Source organism: Dioscorea cayenensis, chromosome 5, assembly GCF_009730915.1.
Source record: "Dioscorea cayenensis subsp. rotundata cultivar TDr96_F1 chromosome 5, TDr96_F1_v2_PseudoChromosome.rev07_lg8_w22 25.fasta, whole genome shotgun sequence".
NCBI classification, from domain to species: domain Eukaryota; kingdom Viridiplantae; phylum Streptophyta; class Magnoliopsida; order Dioscoreales; family Dioscoreaceae; genus Dioscorea; species Dioscorea cayenensis.
In genome coordinates this window covers 28,171,114-28,195,838 of record NC_052475.1, presented here as the reverse complement: position 1 = coordinate 28,195,838, position 24,725 = coordinate 28,171,114, and the positions used below count along the sequence as shown (strand labels likewise).

General features: G+C 33.2%; 4 protein-coding genes across 5 annotated transcripts; 2 read left to right on the top strand and 2 right to left on the bottom strand.

Annotated features, from left to right (window-relative positions):
* Window positions 1–7,952: 7,952 nt before the first annotated feature.
* Window positions 7,953–8,691, bottom strand: LOC120261146 (40S ribosomal protein S16-like). The gene has a single exon (XM_039268883.1). The coding sequence runs from the start codon at window positions 8,607–8,609 to the stop codon at window positions 8,169–8,171; it is 441 nt and encodes a 146-aa protein (XP_039124817.1). The 5' UTR covers window positions 8,610–8,691; the 3' UTR covers window positions 7,953–8,168.
* Window positions 8,692–10,362: 1,671 nt separating this feature from the next.
* LOC120261145 lies at window positions 10,363–15,738 on the top strand. Its single transcript, XM_039268881.1, has 13 exons — window positions 10,363–10,479; window positions 10,610–10,708; window positions 10,796–10,883; window positions 11,838–11,937; window positions 12,029–12,102; window positions 12,571–12,642; window positions 12,949–13,026; window positions 13,143–13,267; window positions 13,942–14,014; window positions 14,129–14,190; window positions 14,271–14,651; window positions 15,048–15,147; window positions 15,250–15,738. Exons 2-13 carry the CDS (start codon window positions 10,629–10,631, stop codon window positions 15,448–15,450), a joined length of 1,434 nt encoding a protein of 477 aa, XP_039124815.1. The 5' UTR covers window positions 10,363–10,479; window positions 10,610–10,628; the 3' UTR covers window positions 15,451–15,738.
* Window positions 15,739–16,041: 303 nt separating this feature from the next.
* LOC120262040 (alanine--glyoxylate aminotransferase 2 homolog 1, mitochondrial) lies at window positions 16,042–19,712 on the bottom strand. 2 transcript variants are annotated; one of them, XM_039270090.1, is made up of 9 exons: window positions 19,438–19,712; window positions 18,845–19,075; window positions 17,904–18,074; window positions 17,463–17,606; window positions 17,168–17,347; window positions 16,791–17,016; window positions 16,609–16,668; window positions 16,450–16,536; window positions 16,042–16,349 (listed from the first exon to the last, which is right to left on the bottom strand). In XM_039270090.1, the coding sequence occupies exons 1-9, from the start codon at window positions 19,663–19,665 to the stop codon at window positions 16,306–16,308; spliced, it is 1,371 nt and encodes a 456-aa protein (XP_039126024.1). In that variant the 5' UTR covers window positions 19,666–19,712; the 3' UTR covers window positions 16,042–16,305. The 2 variants fall into 2 exon arrangements, with proteins under 2 accessions (XP_039126024.1, XP_039126023.1); XM_039270089.1 differs by having other exon boundaries at window positions 16,609–16,722; window positions 19,438–19,711.
* Window positions 19,713–21,308: 1,596 nt separating this feature from the next.
* On the top strand, window positions 21,309–24,367 carry LOC120260318 (dnaJ homolog subfamily C member 8). The gene is made up of 5 exons (XM_039267748.1): window positions 21,309–21,787; window positions 22,388–22,462; window positions 22,987–23,126; window positions 23,421–23,558; window positions 23,979–24,367. Exons 1-5 carry the CDS (start codon window positions 21,529–21,531, stop codon window positions 24,186–24,188), a joined length of 822 nt encoding a protein of 273 aa, XP_039123682.1. The 5' UTR covers window positions 21,309–21,528; the 3' UTR covers window positions 24,189–24,367.
* Window positions 24,368–24,725: the final 358 nt, after the last annotated feature.

The window sequence follows — 24,725 nt, the reverse complement described above, 5'->3', positions numbered from 1 at the left end:
ATAAGCATTCAATGACCAAACCAGATGCAATGTACATGCACAAGTTCTATGTGATAAATAACAAGGAAATAGAGGGAGAGGACCATGCATGAACATATCTAGTTGGTGAGATTTTGTGAATACTAATTTGAAGAGAATTAATTATTTCAGCGGTCTTTAATTGAACACATGAAATTAATTTTTTCATATATTAGACTTCAAATTAGTAAGACTTTGAGATGTCTTCTTCTTCCTCTTTGAGTTGATCAAACAATTGCACGCATATTGCGTGGATTTCAATATGATGTTGTAAATCAAGTCCCATCTCTGACTAGTCAACTTCAAAAATCATAATTAAATTAATACCGAAAAGAAAGGAAACTTAGATTTTCTTGGTTTGTGATTTCCTCTCATGCGAGTCTTTATAAGTTAACCAATAGAATCAATGGTCTTTTGGCCTATTAGTGATGTGTCCTTTAAGTATGATGTTCTTTTTAAAAAAGATCTGAGATCAAATCTCAAAATCCATACAAAAAAAAGTATAAGTATTTATCGAGCTTGTAGTTACGCTCCATGCTTATGCACGTCTATGACTTCCCTTAAATGGGGAGCGTTTGTCTTATATATATTTGGCATAAAAAAAATAATTATTTGACTTCTTTTTCTATGCTTGTGATTTGTTGGTTATAATTTTAGATATTTTTTTTTCATTATAAATGAAGCTACATTTCAAGATAAAAAAAAAAGAGAAGAATATGCATTGATTCAGAGTTAGGTAATATTATAAGGTTTAATTAAATAACTAGCCATTTTTCCTGGTTTCGCATCGGAGTTTTTAAAATTTTATGAGGAGTTTTGAGACAATATCATATATAAAAAAATATAATTAAACAACTCCTACTACAGAAACTATTTTATATTTTGGATTTCAAAAGTCTTATGAACATTTATTGTGTAATTAATTAGGTGTAATTAATATTTTTCAATTATTAATATTATAAGTAATATAAATAAAAACTTAAATGTTATAAAAAAAATTTAATTGTTCCTTAAAACACTGTTTGTAGATTATACACCAATAATATGTATAGATTTAAAATCATAATATATAGGATATAAGAAAAAACATAAAAACCTTTTGATCCGTAGACAACAAATGAAGAAAACATAGAAAAACAAATAGAAGGATAAGAATGAGAGTTGCCTTTTCCCCTACTTTTTATTTTTTATTTTTATTTTTCAAGAAAGCATCTCACTTGTTAGCAAGTAATTTTGTTTTTTTAAATTTACAGAAGCCAAGTATGGCTTCATAAAAGGGTGTCAAAAAGACAGATAGGTATAATGATACACCAATTACAGTGACTTAATGACTTTTTAGAGATTTACTATAACATGCAGGGTAATTAAGATATGCCACATGTACCCAAGATAATATAATAATGACTACAATCTTATAATGGTAAATCTCTCTTGCCTTCCAATTTTAGAGGGATAGAAAATACGGTTCCTCCCACAAAAGACCTGATAAACAGTAATAATATATTATTTCTATAATATTTCTATTGTATATTTGCATAGTATTATATAGCACTACAAAAATAAAATTCAATTTTGTACCATTCACTCACCATTCATCCATCACTCAACCACTTATGATGACTTTCATTAGACCATCTAGCGGTTGTCCTATCTTGGCTTTTATACAAGAAGATGAAATAAATGATAAATTCAGTGAAGTTAAAATGGAATAAAAGGGGAATTATTATAAGATCATGCATGGTATGGGTACCAAACACACTAATCAATAATTAACACTGACAAGGGACAAAAAGAGACCTTTCACCTTACAATTTTAATTTATTGTCTGACTTAGAATTTGTGATTCCGTTTCACTCAAATAAATAAATGAAATAATAAATTATAAGCAAGATATGGACCTCCATGATTGAAGGTTGCTGAAGATAAAAAGAGGATAAAAGAGAGGAAAACAAAAAGTGGAAAAAAAAAAGCTGAAACGTGTCCCCATTAAAATCATAAAATTTATTAGTGAAAATAGAAAGATGGTGATTTGCATATAACTCACATCCAATTCGGTACTTTTCCAACATAATCACTTGACTTTTTATTAAATGGTAAAATTGGCCTAGTGTGATATTAGAAAATTGTAAATTAATTTAAAGATATTTTTAACATGCAATGACCGGTGGTCCCTAATTTTCCTTATAATTTTTATGTGATCTTTGGAGATATCAAATCAAATTTTTAATTTTTATAATAACAAAGTTGTTCCGTTTTATCTTCTTCTTTTATTTTCTCCCATTTTTTAATATTTTTGGCATGAGCCCTCTATTATTTTTTTTCTTCTTATATTTAGATATTTCATTTTTTATTCATATTTTTCCTCTACTTCTTATTATCTTATATTTGTTATAGAATTCAATTAGCAATACTCATTTTTCTTACATAAATTAAAGTAACAACAGTAAAAGAGAGAAAAAAAAAGTAAATTAAATAATTTAAATATTAAGAGGTTGGGGGAGAAGGAAAGAGGATAAACAGAAGTGAATATAGAATAGCTTAGTAGTTAATATAGTGAAGAACAAGCATGAGTTCTTATGTGCTTAGAGGTGTTTACTATCTACTCAAATTATACATTTACTTGGTTTAAATCATACTCTACCTAATTATATTACAAGTATATCCATTCTAGCTCTTCCGTTAATTACCTGCTTAAATTAACGACAATCTCAATCTTTTCTTGACCGGGCGCGACCTCCCGCGATGGATTATGAAAACCTTCATTGAAGCTGGCTTTTCTTTTTGATTCTTGCTCTTGTGTCTTTCCTTTTTTTTTGCTATCTCTTTTTGTCTTTGTGTTAGTTTGTTACTTGTTTTTAATCCCTGTTTTTTCTTCTTATTTTAATAAATAAGCTCTTCTAAGCTCTTTCCCTCAAAAAAAAAAAAAATTTACCTGCTTAAATTAGATGTGTCTCCACCCTAATTTTTAAATTACACCCTCAAAAACATTTGCTATCCGGTCAGATTATAAGTGTATAAATTCTAATTTTCATTCAACTGGCCACTACCACCTCAACGTTGAGTGTACTCACTCAAGCTAGGAGTTACCTATTTGGAAGATAAAAATAATAGATTCAAAACAAATAATAATTTATTTTATTTAATGGTTATAATGTTGGATATCATCATCCAACTACGGTTGGAATCCCTGGACATGAAGAAAAACATCATACCCTGAAAAGCAAGAAACACAATAACATACCGGGAAATGGAGGCGGTTTGGATGAAGGTGAGTTGGTGCCATACTTAAACTAAGTGCCAACCATGTTACAAATAAATTTTTTTAATCATTTTATTCCCTTTATTATTATTATTATTATTATTATTATTATTATTATTATCTATAGATGTATTTAAAGTAGATGTATAATCTTCTCCGAGAGCATTTCAAAGAACAATTATAAATATTTTTTAAAATATTATTACATTTAAATATTATTTTTCATTAATTATGGCATTACTAATAAAGAGCATCTCATGGAACAATGATAAATATTCTTTTTAAAATATCATTACATTTAAATATTTGTTTGCATTAATTATGGCATTACTAATATAAAGGTTTAATTGCATTCATCAATTTTATATTAATATTTCATTACAAACTTTCAAAGGCAATTACAATGATTGAAAAATATTTGCTTTTGTAGAAATATATATGCCAAATTACATTATTATGAGTTATTTAAGCTTGATTTTTTTAAGACCAATTTGCAAATAATAATTGAAAAGAATCATTTGCTTTGGTTTATATGTAAGCAAATTATGAGTACATATATTTAAAGTAATATAATTTGCCCTAAGAGCATTTCAAGAAACAATTATAATTTTTTTAAAAATATTATTGCACTTAAATATTTGTTTGCATTAATTATGGCATTACTAATAGAAAGGTTTAATTGCATTCATTAATTTTGTATTAATATTTTATTAAAACTTTCAAAAGAAATTATAATGACTGAAAATATTTGTTTTGTAGAAAAATGTATGACAACAATTTATATCATTATGAGTTATTTAACCATGATATTTTTAGGTCAATTTGCAAGTAATAATTGAAAAGAAGCATTTGTTTTGGTTAATATTTAGGCAAATTAGAAGTACATATATTTAAAGTAATGTATAATATGTCTTTAGAGCATTTTAAGGAACAATTATAATTTTTTTTTAAAAATATTATTGCACTTAAATATTTGTTTGCATTAATTATGGCATTACTAATAGAAAGGTTTTAATGCATTCATTAATTTTGTATTAATATTTCATTAAACCTTTCAAAGGCAATAATAATGATTAGAAAATATTTGTTTGGTAGAAATATATAATCCAACAGTTTACATTATTATGAGTTATTTAAGCATGACTTTTTTAGGCCAATTTGCAAGTAATAATTGAAAAGAAGCATTTGCTTTGGTCTATATGTAAGCAAATTATAAGAACATATATTTAAAGTAGATGTATAATCTGTCCTAAGAACATTTCAAGGAACAATTATAATTTTTTTTAAAATACTAGTGCACTTAAATATTTGTTTGCATTAATTATGACATTACTAATAGAAAAGTTTAATTGCATTCATTGATTTCTGTATTAATATTTCATAAAAACATTCAAAAATAATTATAATGATTGAAAAATATTTGTTTTATACCTTTAGTTTTATAATTAATTTTTGTAATTAAGTTTTTCTACCTTTCGTTTTTTTCTCTAATTTTTTTTTTATACATGGTTCTCATATTAGGTATTGTTTTATTAGCATTTGTTTTATTCATTTACAAAACTAAAAAAAAACCAACACAAAGCAAGGAAATTTGCCTAGTTATTATTATTATTATTATTATTATTATTATTATTATTATTATTTTTGAAGAGATACATTAGATGATATACGTGATATGTTTTAGAAAAAGAATGTACAAACAATTGTCTCTTATATATAAATATATATATTGACAAAAACAATACCCTTCGTAATGACGAGAGATTAAGACCGACGACTATTAGCAATATTGTTATTGTTTTCCAATAAGTTTTGAGCTCAAAGATCACCCTCGTTTGTAATAAGATCAAGTAAGGACGAGAGGTTAAGGTCGACGACTGTTAGCAGTATTGTTATTGTTTTCCAATAAGTTTTGAACTCAAGATCATCCTCGTTTGCAATAAGACTAAGTACTGTTAAACTATAAACCCTTTGGTATCCCTTATATATATATATATATGTAAATTTTTTGAAAAAAAAAAATGATAAACTTTTAGGAATTCAAGTAAAAATTAAATTACTAACAAGTCCTTGAATATTTTTATTCTGATAAAAAAGTCCAATAACTTGGGCGTGTGAAAACCCCCAAAGTACTCTATCATTCCTGTTTTCCCTCATCAGCAAACAACCTTCCCCTGAGGTCCCCTGAGCCCTGCTTTGCATGCAAATGCCGCAATCACCATACTGGTGCTTGTTAGTTGTTGCTACCCGTTGTGAAGCTCCCCTAGCCGGTCATGGCCTAACTGGTCTATGCCGGCATCGCTATCCCCTTGTCTTCAAGAGCTCCACGTGCCTTTCTCCGGCAAGATCCATGCACGAGCCCAGCATCATATACAGTTTTTTTACCAGGCCGAGCATCAGTGGTTGAAAGGGGGAAAAAAAACATTGAGCAGACGAGGCACCTGTCTCCTTTGTTGGGGGTATTTTTGGCATTTTCCATCCCAATGACAATCATTATTGATATTTTGTCCTTAAAATTCATACTTTCAGCAATGTTTGGGAAGTGTGAAATTTGAACGACTCTTTTGAGAAAGTGAAGCTTTTTTAGAGAATCCGTCACCTTTGATTATTATATATATATATATATATATAATCACAGCTTGGATATTGTTTATCAAAAAAGCTTGCAGATTGATGTCAAGGAGTTATTTTCAAAAAAAAGGTAAATGGATTTGTTCATCATCACTAAAAATAATAATGCTTTTCTTGTAGCAGCCACTTGTGATGGAATGCATTTACTATATTGAATTTGCCAGATGATCAACACACTGAAGTCGCATGTAACTCAGTTCTCAAAAGAACATGCAACCAAACCAACAGCCCTGTACAATGTCTCAAGTGATATCCAATACTTCACTTTGATTTACTTCCATTCAAATTGATTGTCACAAAATTTCTAGACAAGAGGAATTGATCTGGTGAAGGATTTATCTCACCTCGGTGTTCCAAGCTCAGTTTCTCTATCATAGTTCAGGTTTAATGATTTATAAGCAGTACATATATAAGGCTCACCTGCCCTTCCTTCTGCAACTACCAATCCCTATTCATTTGGCATCATTATCAATACTACTGCATTGCTAATAGCAACAATAACTACTAAATGAAGTATTAGAATTCAATGAAACTGTGACATCACATACGATTTTATCCCTTCAAATCATAAGTTGCTACATCAGAATTTTATCTTTCTTTTAAAAAAAAAATATTTTTTTTTATTATCTAAACCTGTAAATGCTAAACTGGGTTTGCATTTTACTATTTAGGATTTCAGGCTTAGGTTTAGGATTTAGGGTATAAAATTTTAAAGGTTTAGGTAGGGTTTAAAATTTTTAAAATTTAGAGATTTATACTATTTGAATTTAAAGTTTATAAAAAAAATAACGTGGATGATGACGTGAATGTCAACTTGTCATCAACGTCATTCAAAAATCCTATTTCCTATTTAATATGATGTGGTGATTTATAATTGCAAGGGGATATAGTCCCATGTGGTGTCACCATTTTATAATCCTGTCTCCTAAATGAATTATGATAACCTCAGCTAGCTCCGTTTTGCATCAGGAAATGCCAAATTCACTTGAAATCTGATTTCCTACTATGAAATCATCATCCCTGTATTCATTGTCTTCTATTATTATCCAAAGCTCTGAATGAAAATCTATACCAGATAAATGGGCACTTTCCAGGGCAATAAACATGCGATACAGTTATACAAGCTTAGGCTCGTCTTGACCTTAATGTTGCCTAACCCTTGACGAACAAGTATAAGATCAGCTCCCTGTATCTAACTATCTATGCAACTTTCGGTGTCAATCTGAATTATTTTGGACACAGGCAAACTAGGCTGAGCCCACAATCATCAAATTGAAAACATTCTCAAAATTAAGCATTTGCATTGTAAATAAGCCAACTAGCTAATTAAAAGACCAAATAATTTCTCTCACAGTAACAGAGAACTCAGTGTGCATCAATAGTGTTTTTAAGGAAAGAAGAAAATGAAGCTTTTAAGCATCTAATTCTCCAATACCTTTTCCAAGGCCAGGCTACCGAATCCATGTCAAGATTTTCAATTAAGCTTCCAGAGATCTTATTCAGTTGATTCCACAAAAGAATAGAACATATTACGAGTACTTCTCTATATATATATATAACCAACATTCAATTCTCCCAACGAATCTGAAGTTCAACATTTGCAAATGGCAAACAAAATTTCCAGCCCCCATCAACTAATTCAGGCAATCCACTCACAATGTATTTCCAAATTTCTCTTTGAAAAAAAGGGTATCACAAGATTCACAACTAGTGACAACAAAGGCTAATCCTATTTTCTCCAAAACTAATCATCCTGTTTTCAAATTGAAAGCCTAAAACTACTCCACAACTAAGAAAAACACACAATATTAAGTTTGTTTCCAAATCCATATGAAGTAAAATAGGTTCCGAACAAATCAACAACAATTGGAACAACAATTGAAGTACAAACGGAAAGAACACCACAACCCATTCAGACACAAGCTTCTGCAAGATCAAGGCAGCTACTTTATGAGATCAAATTTCAAGATTGAAGCTATGCATTCTAATCTTATTGAATCCATTTAACATCAACCTTGCATAAATAACAGCACAAAGATTCACATTTCAGTAACCAGCATTCCCTGATTAGCATAATGCTTTAACAACAAGCAAATATCATCATTCACTAAGCAGCAAGAAAACAAGTACTAAAGGAAGCGCAAAGTATGATTCATAACGTAACAAAATATGTCCATCCGAAAAAACCTAAATTTATAGCATAATAAATGTTCAAATTTGATGGCAGATCAAAGTCCAGAAACGAAAAGAAGAGAACCTTTCAACGATAAGACTTCTGGAAACGAGCACGAGCACCGCGTCCACCGAACTTCTTCGGCTCGCAGCGACGGGGATCGGCGACAAGGAGGGTGCGATCATAGCGGACGAGAATGTCACGGATCTCCTTCTTGCTCTGTTCGTCAACGTACTTCTGGTAGAAAGCGACAAGGGCCTTAGCGATGCTCTGGCGTATAGCGTATATCTGAGAAGTCTTGCCACCGCCGCGTACCCGGATTCGCATGTCGACGCCGGCAAAGCGGGAGCGGCCGAGCAAGAGGACCGGCTCGAAGGCCTTGTACCGTAGAATCTCCGGTTTCACGAGCTCGATGGGGACGCCATTGACTTTGATCAGGCCGCGACCACGCTTGCAGTAGGTCACCGCCACAGCGGTTTTCTTGCGGCCGAAGCACTGGACGGACTCCTTCGGCGCCGGCGCCGCCATGTTCGCCGCTGATGAGAGTAAGCGAGCTGAAGCGTCGGAGCTCTTCGAGGATAACCAAAACCCTAACCCTAAAATGCACTTATCGTGTTCGGATTTAAATATATGAAATTAACGGCTCTGATTTGATCAAATATGTACTTCTGAACCTTGACAAATATAATGAATAAATAATACCTTTGAAATTTGTTTATTAAACAAAAAAAACTTATGAGTTTAAATATTCACTGAAGGTCCCTTTATTTTTTCTGACAACATATTTTTCTGTTATAATAATAATTACATTAACGGAAATATCTCTCACGTTTTTAAACAAAAACACATAATATTAAATGAAAATATTAAATATATTAAGTTAAAATTTATGTGATTAAACAAAAACACGCTATGTTAAATAACAATTATATATTTTAAATGGAAACTCGTAAGATAGAATAAAGACGAAGTAAACTGTATTAACTGAAATGTAAGTTGTCTAACAAATGCAAATGTTAGAGAGTTGTCGTTTTGAAACTTTCATAAACTTATAATTTGTTTCCCCTTTTATTTTTATATGTAAAATTTGCAAAAATTATATCTGTCACTTTATAAAAATTATATATTTAGTTATATTGTCCACATAAAAATAGTGTTTATATTTTATTTATGCAAATTTATGATAAAATTTATTTTTTAAAAAATAATTTTTACCTATCATCTTCTTAAGCCCACTTCAAGATTATAATTCAACTTAATAAAAAAATATATTATAAACATTAACTTGATTTTTTATTACTAGAGTATATTAATATTTATTTATACAATTAGTTTTTTAGAGCAAGTATAATGTTTATACAATTATTTTGAAAAAAAAAACTCTTATTTTTTATAGATGTTAAAAAAATAAATATAGATAAATCAGTGTTTAAAAAAAAACTGGAGAAATAGTCAAGCATAATTGACTAAAACTAAACAAAAATCAAAACTAATTGAAGAAAGAAGGTAAAACAAGAAGATAAAAAACCGAAAGAAATGCTATATTATTATCCAATCCCACCGATGGATGCTATACTGTTATTTGATTTTGATATTATTATTTTTTTATTAATTTCTACTTAAACTAAATTTCAATGTTGAGTTACATCAATAATTCAATTATCCAATCCCACTAATTTTTTTCGTTGAGAGTGTGTTGGCTATTAATTTAATTTTTTAACATTGTAAATTTTTTGAGCTGATGCTTTTGAATTGTTTTTTCATAAATGTTTTTATATCCATGATAAAGAAAAAAAATCAATAAAACAACAGCATTTGGAATGCTAGTGAGGTTCGGAGTTCTTTCTTTCTATTAAAAAAATGTTATAATTAAAAATAAGTCAGCAAACTCTCTAGCCAGAGCAAAAGAGTGGCTTGCCTAGATTTCCAATTATTATTAAACCATGATTGAAACTTTTCCCCATATAAACAAGTATTTACAAAAATATTTTTTTAATACTATTTTCATATTTGAACTAACAATCAAAATAATACCACTCTTAAAGTCTAATAATTTATTCATAATTTATTATAAAAAAATCAAAATAATATATTATAAGTACAATAGCATGCGCCGATATCGTATAAAATAATAAGTAGTTTTTTTTAATTATTAAATATGTTAGTTATTATTTTTATAAATTTTCATTTATAATGTATCTATTCTGAATTTGAAATGAATATATAAATTTTAAAAATTAGTATTAAAAAAATTGAAGATAAACTTCAGATGCCAGATTAATAAAATACATAAACAAATAAAGAAAACTTCGAAAGAAGGAGCACGGAAATACCCTTGTCCCCGTCCTCGCGAGCTCCGGGAGCTGGAATTTCGACGACACTGGCCGCCGACGGTGAGGTAGGCCATTCGTTCCTTCTATCCCGGCTCCGGAGACTCCCGGAGCCACGGCTTTTGGGGTTCCTGCGAAGTTTTTCCTTGTTTTTCCCTCTTCAATCTCAAACCCTAACGTTTTCCTTGAGAAAATCAGTTCATCGAAAGCTTGAACGATGGCGAGGAAGCCGAGTGCCTGTGCGTTGTGCGAGCAGTCCAATCTTGCCTGCATCTGCCCCGTTTGTGTCAATCACAGGTCTAAAGCTTCTCACCCTTGCCAAAATTCTTCGTTTTTTGAACAATCGCAATTGGTTTTATTGTTTTCTTGCTGGATTTTTTGAAGGTTGAGTGATTACAATGCGAGGTTGAAGCCTTCGAGGAGTAAACGGGATTCCCTGCACAAAAAACTGGCAGCAGAATTGGTGGCTGGGGTGAGTGAAAATTTCTGTTTGTTCAATCTGGTTGACAATCGTTAAGTCGAGCTTCTATTTCTTTTCTGTCGTCTTGAATTAATTCGTGAATTTTGTGCAATATTTTGATGGTTCTCCCTTGTATATATTTATCTGGTGTATTTAATTTTTAGATTGGATGATTACTCATCTCCACTATTGTTATTTCTTTCTTTACCATATATTCCATGATGGTCATAAATTGGTTAGCTGATAAATCTTGTAAATGAAGTCATTTCATTCTTTTTTCTTTTTTGAGAATTTGTACATTGACATACTTTATGACATTCTTATGATGCTTATACAATATAGGTTTACTATATAACTGCAAAGTAGGATTTAATCAACAATCACAAGCTAGTTGATGTCATCAATTTGTGAATGGGTGTCAAACTGTCAATCATATGGCTTCCTTAGCAAATAATAATTTCAATTGTAGACAGAATATTTGTATTCTAATTAATCCTTCCTATGATATTAGCTAATTTTTGCTCAGCATTTATTAATTTCCTTGATTAGTTTAAAAGTTAACAAGTTACTGATGTGCACTCATACGAACTGAATCTACACATCTGGTCAAATATTACTTCTATGTTTATCATATGTGTACAGTCAGGAGAATCTGTGTACCAGAGTTGACATGTTGATGATAGGCTAATAAGCCTAATATGCAAGCTTTGAATTTTTTACCCAATATTATGTATCTCTCTGGGACAACTATTTGTAATTTGATTGTGTGGGAAAACATTGAGCTTAATGAATGATGATCACGGGAAATGAATTAGTTTCTGTTGCTACTTGTAAGGTTGGGGATATTCATAAATGGGTCCTTTCTTTCATAAAAATTTTATCCATCTGCTGTACTAATCAATTTTATGGCTTTGTTTCTTCACATCTTTTTTTCAATAATTCTCATTGTTGATAGCATTTTCTTAGAGAAAAGCCGCTGACCAGGTTAATTGGAGAATAGTCCAGGCAGAGAAACTGTCAAAGATGAACCAACGGCTTCACTTCTTGAAGGAGAAACTCGCAAAAGGTTGTTTTTTGGGATTATGGCGGGGGATATTTTGTGGTAATTAAAAATTTGTTTTAAATTTTAATCCTGGCTTTTCTTCTTTCTTCTCCAGATAAGGCCAAAGTTGAAAAAGTGTCAAATGATTTGAAGATTAAAAATGATGTTCTAGATTCTGCTTTTGCGATGGTAATATGTACTTGCTATTGCAGACTTGCAATGGTTATGTGCCAGGGTTGCTGGTTATGTGCTTTTGCTTTGTGGGTTTCCTGTACGCTGTTTGTGAGCTGGAATTACTTTGAGTCTATAGAAAGTGCTCTATGCAAGCATGTGCTTCAAAACAACAGCCTTGTGGGTTAATGTGTAAATGCATGTCTTTGTATGTGTTTTGTTTGCATCTCTATAAATTCATGATATCTGGATAAGTTTTATATAAACACACACCATTTTTCATGCACTGATCAAACAAATGCTGTTTCCTTTATCTCTGTCAAAATCATGTGGAAGTATTAGAAACTATGTCTATGTGTATCAAATGCAATCTTCTTGTCACATATGATTGCTTTTTAGTCAGAATAATGACAGGCATTATTCATGGAAAAAGAAAGATTTTTGTAATTTTGAACTTTGGTCTAATACTTCTTTTTTCACTGTCAGTTAGAACAAAAACGTCTGGATGTGTTGGAGAAGTATTATCCCAACTTCATCTGCACCCAAAACTTGGGTCTTGTAAGTTCTCTCATATAAACTACTTTATAGAATTATCTTGAAGCACTTTGATGGTCGGATATTTTCAGGCCTGTTTTTTGAGTTCAAGTGTCATTATTAATTCCTACTTTTTTTCTTCAAACATAGTTTGTTGTGAAATAATTACTGATTTTAACCATTCAAAACTCTTTTGGTTGGGTTGCCTTAGCATTGCTAGCTTAGCAGGGTTGTTATTATGATACTTCTTTATTATGCACAGTATACAATTTCCCCCCTTTTTGGCTATGTTTGTTTGTCACTTGTGGATCTCATTAATTGTTAATACAGATGGCAATCACTTCTGAACGTCTACATAAGCAGTCTGTGGTTGTGAAACATATCTGTAGATTGTTTCCAATGCATCGAGTAAGCATTGAATTTACTTTGATCAACTCAGTATAACTAATTTTAAGGTTTTGTGCAGAAGTTTATTCACCAGTTGGCATTCAAAGAAATGTTAAGGTCTTCCCTTCTTTTTTTAGGTGAATGCAGATGGAGAGAAGAATGATGGTTATGGTGGCTTGTATGATCAAATATGCTATGCACGCTTGCCTAGGGGGCTTGATCCGCATTCTGTCCCATCTGAAGAGCTTGCAGCCTCACTGGGGTTGTTTTCTTTTTGCTCAAGTATTCCTATATTAACTAGCATCCTGAACTGTACATCTTTGTGGTTTGGTTGCGCTTTTCTTCTTATATGATATCGTTAATTTTATCTTGTCTGTTCTGCAATGTTATGATAATAATGTGATTAAAATAAATTTCTTTGGCACGCTAAAGTTTGAAACTTCTAAGTATTTTGTTAGCAGTTAAGTTTCTGATATATCATCATATTTATAAAATAACTAAAGTTGCTTGCTTCTTCTCAAAGATATTCTTTGGTATGGCTTTTTGGAAAACCACTTTTTATGCTATTTTTGTTGGGAAAACAATGTTAATAATAGTCATAATAAGAGAATTAACTAAAAGAACTCAGGCAATAGTTTAATTGTGAATCTATAATGACTTATGTGGAGTCATTGTACCCAGAGTGTAACATCTAATTACTATCTGTAAATGTTCCTGGTTACATGCCCCAGAGGTTTGTAGGGTCATCATTAAGGCTTTGCATGCTTTTCCATTTCCATAAACACACCCATGCTGAAGCAATTTTAGGGAACCTTGCATTCTATGCAGCCTTAAGTCATTCCAGATTCCTATGCAGCCTTAATGATTTCAGATCTTGCAATTCCCAATTTTAGCATGCACTATGTACTAAAGTATTTGTTTATTGCTCAAGAACAGGTACATGGTCCAACTATTGAATCTTTTAGTCCCAAACCTGGCTGCTCCTGCTCTTCATAATGCAGGGTTTGCGGTAAGCTTTGCCACAGCTGTTATACATTCAATTATTCACCTCTATTCTGTATTTTGTTTAATGTAATGGATTCTTGGTGGTTGTCTACTTTTCAATGCTGAAAATTTTTCTCAGGGTTCATGTTCTCGTATATGGCAACGAGATTCATATTGGGATGCACGGCCATCTTCACCAAGGTGCTTTCATTTGGTTTGGAATAATTATTTTTAGCAAATGGAGCCCTATATGATGCCAATTTGTATCCTTTGTTTTGCAGCAAGGAATATCCACTCTTTATCCCACGCCAAAATTTTTGCTCCTCTGGTGGTGACAATTCATGGTCAGACAGAGGATGCAGTAACTTTGGCGTGGCCTCGGTGGAGTCTGAAAGGAGACCTTATCTGGATTCTTCTGGAGCCAATAGCTTTAATTATTCTTCTGCATCTCCCCACACTATTGAGACTCACAAAGAATTGCAAAAAGGAATATCATTACTTAAGAAGAGTGTTGCATGCATTACTGCATATTGCTACAACTCCTTAGGTTTGGATATACCTGTGGAAGCAACTACTTTTGAAGCGTTTGCAAAGCTCCTGGCCACTCTATCTTCTTCAAAAGAAAGGCACTCCGTGTTTTCATTGAAGCATGCACACGCAAGGTACAAAAATGGCGGTTCCTTCCATTTCTTTTTGGTATATATGCTCTTGTATTTTTTGGCCTAGTAGAGATTGATCATTTATCTTGGTTAAACTCGAACAGAAATTCTCAAGTTAGAATTACCTCGCAGTTGTTGGTATATGCTTCCCCATTTTCTATTTCTTTGCATCCAATCCTTGAATTAGTCATCATTCTTTGCTTTGAAAGGCTATGAAAACCATACCCCTTTCTTATGAAATTTAGAGCGTTATTAACTCAAGGTGCTTGGGCCAAGAAAACCAGTATCTTATCACCTTCATCTTTTTCCTAGAGTTTTATTCTGTGCTTGAGTTTGTAGGATACAAACTGAACTAGTTGTTACTTGATGCAAAGACAAGGCTTTTCTCATTTTCTGCAGATCAGACAAGCGAACGCAGAGGCTGAACAAATCAGTTTGCCATGCAAATTCAGTAGTTTCATCTAGTTTAGCAGGGAGCACGCATATCACCCCTATCAGGGTAAAAGGCTCAGACTCTTGTATTGTACTGTGTTTTGTTCCTTACATTATATGAATAAAACTATCAGGCTTATTTTATGTCTCCTATTGTATTGTTCATCAGCCAAATGTTATCAATAACAACCTTTCAAACTCTACCGCAAGCTTCTTATACTCCGCTGATATGGCCGGGTTGGGGAAAATTGAAAGTCTTGTGGAGGAGTGGGATCTAGTTGAGCATCCTACCCTCCCACCTCCGCCATCACAAGTTGAAGACACTGAACATTGGACCCGTGCTATGTTCACAGATGCAACAAAGAAATGAAAATAAGACCAATCTCTAATTTGTTGATGTACATATATGTAATTTCTTTCCAGTTCTGGCTGATGGTCTCTCCAGTTTTAATCCAAGCCTCACATTCATCATTCCCAAACTAACATGCAATGTCATTTTGAAGGCTATTTGTTGTGCGTTGGTACTAATGCTGGTGTATTGGCCTAATTGTACCATGGTAAGGGTTCTTCATTTCATTTTGAGCATGAAGGGAAATGTTGAATGCTTAACAACATGGAGCTGTGGATTTCGTTGAAATGTTGACCAGTGTTTTATTAACTGTGTGGGAATCATAGGGAAAAACAACATGAGGCATTGTAAACTTGCAGGTGTAAAACAAAAATAAAGTGTATATTGTGATTGGACAATAAAATTAAAATAAGTCTGTATTGTGATTGGACACTAAAATTTGGGCGTTTTTAAATTGTTTAACAAAACTAGATTAACATTTCTATTTATATTGGTTTCTGTAATATGTAAATAGATTTTGTAGGATTATATTCAAAACACACAAAAGGGAAAGCAAGAACACAGAAATGTTCAAGATCTCATCTAACTGTTAAATTGGACGTTGGAGTCAACTTAAGATGGAAGAAAGAAAGGCTATGCTTTATTTCACAAAGTTCGCATATTGATAACTGTCCAATATTACAAACTTGTCAATGCCTGTCAATTATTTGTAACTGAACAATCTACCAAGTGTCCTCATTCTCAAACCTGATCAAATTGCAGCACCATTCTTTTCCACATCCTCACTCTAATACATCAAACTGAAAACCAAATATATCCAAACACTTACTCCACGATGTTTTGGTGCTTGAAACATTGGATTGCATCGTTGTTTCTTCACATTCCTGAGATAGCATAGTCCAGAGCATCCACAAGGAAATCTATGGAAAAGAAACAAAGAAAGAATTTCTTTTAAACATACATGATATAAGAAACTTCATTTCGCATCAGTTCATTAACAGAGCGTTATTAGACAAGAACCTGCATCATCCTTGGTGAAGCACATCGGTGGTTTTATTCTGAAGACATTTCCGTGCAAACCTCCTTTCCCAACCAACACTCCAAGATCTACAAATGATAAAAATTCTCCAATGCTGAGGCAGTGATCAATAAATTTAAGGGCGTGAATAAAGTTCATACCTTTGAGCTTTTCTAATAGTACTGCTGCCTCTGCTTTTGCAGGTGTCTTCTCCTTCCTATCTGTCACAAATTCCACTCCCAACATCAGTCCCCTGCCTCTGACATCTCCTATGACTGTGGACACAAGTTTGAATATTTAGCTTATAGAAGAAAATTCGAAGAGCCATAGAAAAGAGTATTACTTTCATGCTTTTGTTGAAGAGTCTTCAATCTTTCAATTAAGTGGGAACCAACACTAGCACAGTGCTCTTGCCGTTTTTCCTTGTCAATAACTTTGAGGACTGCAAGACCACCGGCAGAGCAAACTGGGTTCCCACCAAAAGTGTTAAATTGAATCTTCTTTGACAACACTTGTGCTATCTCAGGTGTTGTGACCACAGCTCCTAAAGGCAGACCATTACCGATACCCTGTAATATGCTCATTATAATCATGAGCCAATGGAGTAAACAGTCATGAATTGGGGTGAACTTTCTGTTGGATGATGTTAGACTTAATTGTGTGTTTCATGTTGAATGATGAAGTTATGAAAGTTTTACTGGACGTAAGCAAGTGACATACCTTTGCCATTGTGACAATGTCCGGAATGACACCTTGTGTCTCAAAGCCCCAGTAATGGCTGCCAGTGCGGCCGAATCCACTTTGTACTTCATCAGCTATGCAAACCCCGCCAGCCTTTCGCACCATATCATAGACTAACTTGAGATACCCTGGTGCCAATTCCACTGCACCCCCAGCACCCTGCAAGAATGAAGTAAGATATGTAGAGAGAAGAGTTTCAATATTTGAAGATAACATTCCCTTGTGAGGTTGATTCACTACTTCTGTCCCAGTCCAAAGAAAATAAAACTTAGACCTGAAATGTTTCTGCAATAAAACCAGCAATGTTTCCAGAAGACCCGAAGTTGATGTGATCCTCTACTTCTTTGGCATAAGAAACAGCGTCAGAGCCAAAGGCTCCTCGATATGGATTCGGATTCATAACATGATGAATCTCACCCTAAGGACATTCAGAGGTGAAAAAATCTTAGTGATGTAATATAGATTAGAGACACAAACATGCAAAATCTTTTTCATGTGATATCTTAAAGCAAAGCAGCTTGGCCTAGATGCAGCAGAATGCGCATTGAAGATTCATGGGAATGGCATACAATATATACATTTTTCTACTCTTTTTTTTCTAGCTGAAACTGCGAGCTTATTTCAGAAAACATGGCACACACTAGGTCATTAGAGAAATTCAGTGAGCATAACCAATATCAATTGACTACATAATTTGTTTCATGTTGTACTGAACTTGAGGTATGGGGTACTTCCAAGTTTGCAGTGCTGTCAGCCCTATTGTTCCTGAACTTCCCCCGTGGTAGGCATTTCTCAAAGCAATCATACTAAGATTACCACTATATAACCGAGCCATCAACATTGCCAACTCATTTGCTTCTGTCCCAGAATTTACAACATAAACAACCTGCAATTACAAAAATAGAAAGAAAGAAAAACACAATTGATGAATTACAGGAAGAATGTACCAATCTTATTTAAAAAGAATTAATATTTCAATTATAAACAAATTGAAGGATATTTCAAGATAGTAGCACACAAGAGGATAAAGAAAAGAAACAATTTTAGACACCATAAAAATAAAGAACAAACAGTACTAAAGAATTAAAAAATAGCTGCTGATGATCCTTCAGATAAACGTACCAAACACCCACCAAAGAAAATTTCCAGATAGGAATGCTTACCACATGGTTGCAGCAACGATTAATACCCAAATGTTCTACATTTGAATCACATACGTTGGCCAAAAGCCAGGTGTCAAATGAATGGAACTATAAAGCAAACGCCTTATGATTCCATCCTATCTGGGATGGAAACTGGAGATCAAACTGAAAAGTAAGATGACTAACTTATTACCAAGATTTTGACCTTGATGTCTTGTTTAACTCAGGACGAAAAATCTACACATCCTGCCAGTGTCAATGACATTCAACTTCTAGATCTTTATAGTTCAGCAAAATCTAACAAAAAACTATTAAAGGTTCTGGCTAACTAGCTCTTGGAGGGAAGAAAAAAAAAATCTTTTGTCAAGATAGCAACAACAACATTTCACACTGATTGCACCCAGACATACACCAAACAAATTGAAATATCTCCCTTATGGCTTCAGTAAAATCAGTTGATTAAATGGATAAAATCTCGCAGGGAGAAAAAAAAAAACCAACTTTCACACTATACCTTGAGATTTCCAGGCATCTTTGATGCCAGAGCTTCCGCAAACTCAACAATAGCATGGTGAAGGTATATAGTGGTGGCATGTTGGAGTATTTTGCTCTGTTCTATCACAGCATCTACCACATCAGGATGGCAATGCCCGCATGAAACAGTCACAATTCCAGCAATTGCATCAAGATAACGTTTCCCATTTTCATCATACAGATACTGCATCTTCCCTTCCACAATATTGAGCTGAAACGAAAACAATTATCCCAATGTTTATCATTCATCAATATGAAGTTTTTCAAATCCAATAAATGTTCAAATTTCTACAAAAATCAATGTTAACTTCTGTCTTACAGCAATCCCCTTATGCTTTAAATTTTAGTCTGAAAACCAGAATCCAAAATCACAGCATTGCTTTTATTTATGATATGTGGTTTATTCACCTTTAAAAATCACAGCAGCACTGTCACTCAGTTACTGCCCAAACTTCACAGCAAACCACATAAACATAATTCAAATCCAAACATTTCCAGCCATATCACTACATAAACTAAAGATCCATGCAAATATATAGATCCACAGAAAGAAAGATAGATAGATTTGATTACTGGTTTCTGGTAGTAATAGAAGATAGAAGGCCCGAGAAATCTCTGACGTTTTCGGAGAATCTCATCTCCCAGCATTCCCTTGTAAGGCCGTGGCACATGATCGAATGGCGGGAGCTCCGGTGGCGCCGCGGAGGACGATGAAGATGCTCTTCGACCTCCAGTGAGGAAGATCCGCCTCAAAGCCGCCGCCGGCACTGATCCACCTGGCCGCCGCCATAGATGAGCCATGGCCGAGGTACTGAGGTGAGAGTTACGACAGAGAAGCCAAGAAGCCGCCCTTTGGTTTGGTGTCACTAAAAATACAATGATTACGTGGAATTAAAATAGAGACCAAGAAAAGCGACTCATCAAAGTGACTTTTTTTTTTTTTTTAACTATTAGTTTAATATGCTTCATCTACAGCCTTTATTGGGTTGGGATCATAAGTTGTTTTATTCAACCAACAGCCTTTGAGTCAATTAGTATTTGGTCTTTTATGTAAGGCATTTATTTCGGAGAGGACCTGAGATCGAACCTCATGTCCTACACAAGGTGAGGGCACATGGGTCGGCATTGAGCCTTACTCCCCATACGTGCACGCAACATGTTCCTGAGATGGTGCTTGTCGCCTTTCTAAAAAAAAAAGTTGCTTGATTCGAGTGAGAAATGTGAGTTCGATCTAATTTTGCCAGATAAATGGAGATTCGGCTGGTCGGATACAAACAGATTCCGTATGTATGAACGGTTTATTTAAAGTTACTACTAAACTTTGGTTTATTAAAAAGATCCTTTTTTAACAATATTTTTATGAGTACTAGCTATTAAATGGTCTAATGATAACCTGATCTTTTGATTCTAGTACCTGCATATACACGGATTTTATTCTCACTTACTCTGCTGAAGTTTGTGCATGTCTTGTTTTTATTAGTGGTCTAGCGGTTTATCATGGCATATATATATATATATATATATAGTTTTTTTAAATATACAAATTTGAATAAGTGCAAGCTTAAAAAAATTATTAATTATTTTTATATTGGGTCAAAGTTTAATAATTTTATTATCAAAATTAAAAATAGCTTAAATCTTTGTTAGTTCTGCTCATAAATTTATCATATTCATCTTTTGACAAGTTTGAGGTTTTATTATCGTTACATTATGGACTTAGGTTTACTAAATTACCAGTAAAACTAAGGCAATTAAGCGCAACTGGCTTGCAAATTAATTTTTAAAAAGTAATTTTTTTTCTTCTGATTTTATACCTCTAATATTACAGGTAAAAATAATATTTGTTTACACATAAGTTTATAAACCCATGATAAAATTATATATATTTTTTTAAAAATACATAAAATAATTTTTATCTTTATATGGATTGAAATCATTTTCTGCTTCCTAAAGCTTGTCTCCGAATTTGTTCCGATCCATAACATAAAAATATATATTTTAACTTTTTCAATTATATAAATTTGTGAATATATATATATATATATAATTTATACATTTATATATATTATTAAAGTACATATATAATATATTTTTAGAATATTTCAAAGAACAAATAAATTTTTTAATATATTTAAATTTTTATTTATATTAATTATGATATTAATAATTTAAAATTTTAATTGCATTTATTTATCTATACAATAAATGTAAAAAAAAAAACTTTTAAAATCCGAAATATACAATAATAGTTATGATTAATTGTATTATTTTTTAATTATATTTTACATACAATATTTTTTTAAAACCCTCTTAAAATTGTAAAAAATGCACAGTAAGAGTGTGCCTAGTATATTTAAGTTCATGTGTAACTGGTGGTTTTAAACTTTTATACTATAGATATACACACACTCCTATTTTTGTTTGTAATAGAAATATACAACTTCAGTTAAATAATCGGCAATTGAAGGGCTTCATAGAAAAAGAAACCAGCTACTTTCTCTCAAACAGCATCTGGCGAGATACACAAACTCTAGTGTGACACGTGTCCCAGAATCTCTGGTGTTGGCGTGGGCGAGCTTCGAGCTCCACCTCCTCTTCCTCTCCTCCTTTCCATTACATCCGTGAAACCCTAACCCTAATTCGAACCCTTCTCTGGGTCTCAGAATGAGCAATCTGCGGGCTTTATGCAGGCCAAGTTCTGTGATCTCGTCTTTCATCGGTTGCCGCCGCTCCCAGGCCCGTTCAAGCCTTGCTTTCGCCGGTCGGTCTGTTGTCCGGCCGCGAAGGTCACCGTACGCCACTGCACACCCTTTCTTTGTTGATGATCTCCCGAGGACTGCGCCGGCGTCCAGGGGAGGTCCCCGGAGGACTCTCACCAGGGTTGCCAAGTGGGATTCGGAGAGGTCTCCCTATGAAACCCTTGGTAATCACTTTATTAGATGTTTTTTTTTTTCTATATATTTCATGGAATATTCAGGAATTGGATTAAAAGTTCCTCCTTTTTTTTTGGCTTTCTTATGGAACTACAAGAAATGTAATTTGTAAATGATCTGCATTTGCTATTGTATTTGATATCTTTTGATGTTTAAGTTTTTATCTTTTGGGGTTATTCTTACTGTGCATGCGAATCTTTGTCTCCAAACAGAGATATGAAGGATTCCCATTTGAAACTCTGGGCGGTAAATAGTAATTATCACTTAAATAATCTTTTTGTTTCATTTGGTTGAGTTTAATGACAGATTTTTGGTTCAAAATTTGGTCATTTTGAATTTGTCTGCATTTGATTGGCATTTCTTGTTCTAATTTTCGGTTTTGGTTGTTTCATGGGTTTTGATTTATTGCTTTCATTATTTTTCAAATATTCTTATTGTTTCACAGAGCTGGAGCGCGGATGAGGAGTACAGTGCTCAATTTATTCCCTTTTTATGTCTTTTCATATCAAATTTTCTGTATTTTCTAAGGTAGAAGCATGCTCAAAAAAATTGTCTCTTGGCATTTCTGAGGTTGGTCTATGGTACCACAGAGCTAGAAAGAGATGCAGATGAGGAGAAAATAAAGGCTGCTTATAGGAGATTGGCTAAGTTCTATCATCCAGATGGTAATGTTTCTTTCTTCTTCTTTTTTTCCTCATAATTATGGTCGTGCATCATAAGGTGCTCATGTAATGAGTGTGTAATGGTTACTTTTTCATCTCTTCATCCTATGTTGGTCCAACATTGCATGTGCTGAAGCTGCTGAAAGGATAGCTGTTTTGCCACTTGCTATATATAGATATTCCTTTTTATCATTGTGTTTTTTCTCGGAATTCCTACTTGAGCTCTTGTGTTTATTTTTCACCATTTAACAGCAAAGCTGTTATTGTAACTTCAAATAATTGAACACCTTGATGACTTGGGCTATCTACACAAATAGAGTAGATTCCCTCATGCAGCTATGAGCATGTGGTTCATTGGCTGTTTTCCATTGTTTTAAGGCCCAATTTTCCCTGGAGTGGTTATGCTTGTTACAAATTATCTTCTCAATGGAAGTTGAAGTGCTGATATATCCTAGTACTTGAGTGTAAAATCTGGCTTAACATTTATGGAATTTGTACTGATTTGATTTTAATTATTTGATTTGAAGTATATGATGGTAGAGGAACCCTTGAGGAAGGGGAGACAGCTGAAGTTCGATTTATTAAAATTCAAGCTGCTTATGAGCTTCTTTTGGATGAGGAGAAGAGGCGACAATATGATAAAGATCACCGTGTCAATCCATTGAAGGTACTTTTATGTTATATGTAATGCAATGGACTCTATGATTTATCTCTTTACCTGAAGGTTATTGTCTTAATCATCATAAGTCTGTTGATTTACCTGCACAATTTTAATATATTGCAAATTCACCCTGGACATGAGTTTAATAGTCCCATATGACAATTGATGCAAAACTCAATTGTGGTTCAGAAATGTAAAATACAACACTGATGCAAATATTATCACAATACCTCTATGGCCAAAGACATGGATGTCTCTTACCTATACTGATTGGCTGAAATTGTCTTGTCTCTTTATCAGGCATCTCAGGCATGGATGGAATGGCTGATGAAGAAACGAAAAGCTTTTGATCAACGGGGTGACATGGCTATTGCAGCTTGGGCAGAGCAACAGCAGCGTGAGATGAATCTACGTGTACGACGCCTGTCTCGTTCAAAGGTAATTTTTTTGCTTCTAGTTGTGCCTCAGCGACTTCAGATCTCACCAATCTTTGTATTGTGTAGGGCTTATCTGCTTGTGTGCCATAAACCATGGCCACTCCAAGAGCACTTAATATCCATCTAAATATAAAAATGTTGTTTTGTGTACAAGTAGTCAACAACTACCATCAGGCAGGAACTTGCTTCATTCTTCCTCTCTATTCATAGTTATCCATGGCAAATATACCGCCAACTCAAACTCTTCTTATTAAACTTTATTAACAGTTTTTTTAAATCACTGCAATATTATAAATTTCAACTGCATTTGACACATCAAACTCATCATTGTTGCTATTGGATTAAAACACCACTCTAGAGAATGATTTGATTGGTTTTGGAGGAACTCATTTATGTGTGTTGTGTATATATATACACATAGATGGATCCTGATGAAGAGAGGAGGATATTGGCCAAGGAGAGGAAGGCTTCCTTGGAAAACTTCAACACGACCCTCAAAAGGCACACACTCATTCTCAAGAAAAGAGATATCATGAGGAGAAAGGCCGAGGAAGACAAGAAGAAGGTCATTAGTCAGCTTCTCGCAGCAGAAGGCCTTGAGCTTGATACTGATGACGATGAATCAGTCTGATGTATTGTGTCTAGATTCTAGAAGGTGTTTTCTTGCGCATTGGTGCATATTCATTGACAGGGATCAAGTTCAGCTTGTCAGCTTGTCTAGGAAATATTCATCTGTAATCTTTGTATATAATTGTAAGCAAACAGGAAAGGAAAGGAAGCAATAGAGTAAAGTTGATATTTTCTTCACTATGCTCAGATTTTGTTGCGATGGTTTATTCTGAGATTATTTTTCCCTCATTAATTGAATTAATGTATGTCTGTATATGGTTTAAACTGGCTTTCTGACAGTTGGAAACTCGATGGCAAAATTTTTTTGTTTTATACTCAAATCATCAGTCAGATTATTGTGCAATGATAAACAAACTATTTGAGTAAACATTTAGTGGTTTAATTAGTCTTTTTATTTGGATTTTTAAAATACCAACAGTTAGTATGATTAAAGTTGAGACTTGAGGGTTTTGTGTCTTTAAAACTGAAATCTTAAGATGATCTTTAATTGGAGTGGCTAAAAAAAAAAAAGAACATCTATCTCGAGTTGGTGAATCTT

Bases quoted from the DNA above. Each gene is read 5' to 3' on its own strand.
- LOC120261146 (XM_039268883.1), bottom strand. From the start codon at position 8,609: ATGGCGGCGCCGGCGCCGAAGGAGTCCGTCCAGTGCTTCGGCCGCAAG.
- LOC120261145 (XM_039268881.1), top strand. From the start codon at position 10,629: ATGGCGAGGAAGCCGAGTGCCTGTGCGTTGTGCGAGCAGTCCAATCTT. The intron at 10,884-11,837 runs GTGAGTGAAAAT...GCATTTTCTTAG, and splicing joins CAGCAGAATTGGTGGCTGGG to AGAAAAGCCGCTGACCAGGT. The intron at 14,652-15,047 runs GTACAAAAATGG...CATTTTCTGCAG, and splicing joins TTGAAGCATGCACACGCAAG to ATCAGACAAGCGAACGCAGA.
- LOC120262040 (XM_039270089.1), bottom strand. From the start codon at position 19,665: ATGGCTCATCTATGGCGGCGGCCAGGTGGATCAGTGCCGGCGGCGGCT. The intron at 17,607-17,903 runs GTTCAGTACAAC...GAATGTCCTTAG, and splicing joins GGAAGTACCCCATACCTCAA to GGTGAGATTCATCATGTTAT. The intron at 16,537-16,608 runs GTATGAACTTTA...TATCATTTGTAG, and splicing joins ACTATTAGAAAAGCTCAAAG to ATCTTGGAGTGTTGGTTGGG.
- LOC120260318 (XM_039267748.1), top strand. From the start codon at position 21,529: ATGAGCAATCTGCGGGCTTTATGCAGGCCAAGTTCTGTGATCTCGTCT. The intron at 22,463-22,986 runs GTAATGTTTCTT...TTTGATTTGAAG, and splicing joins TAAGTTCTATCATCCAGATG to TATATGATGGTAGAGGAACC. The intron at 23,127-23,420 runs GTACTTTTATGT...TCTCTTTATCAG, and splicing joins ACCGTGTCAATCCATTGAAG to GCATCTCAGGCATGGATGGA.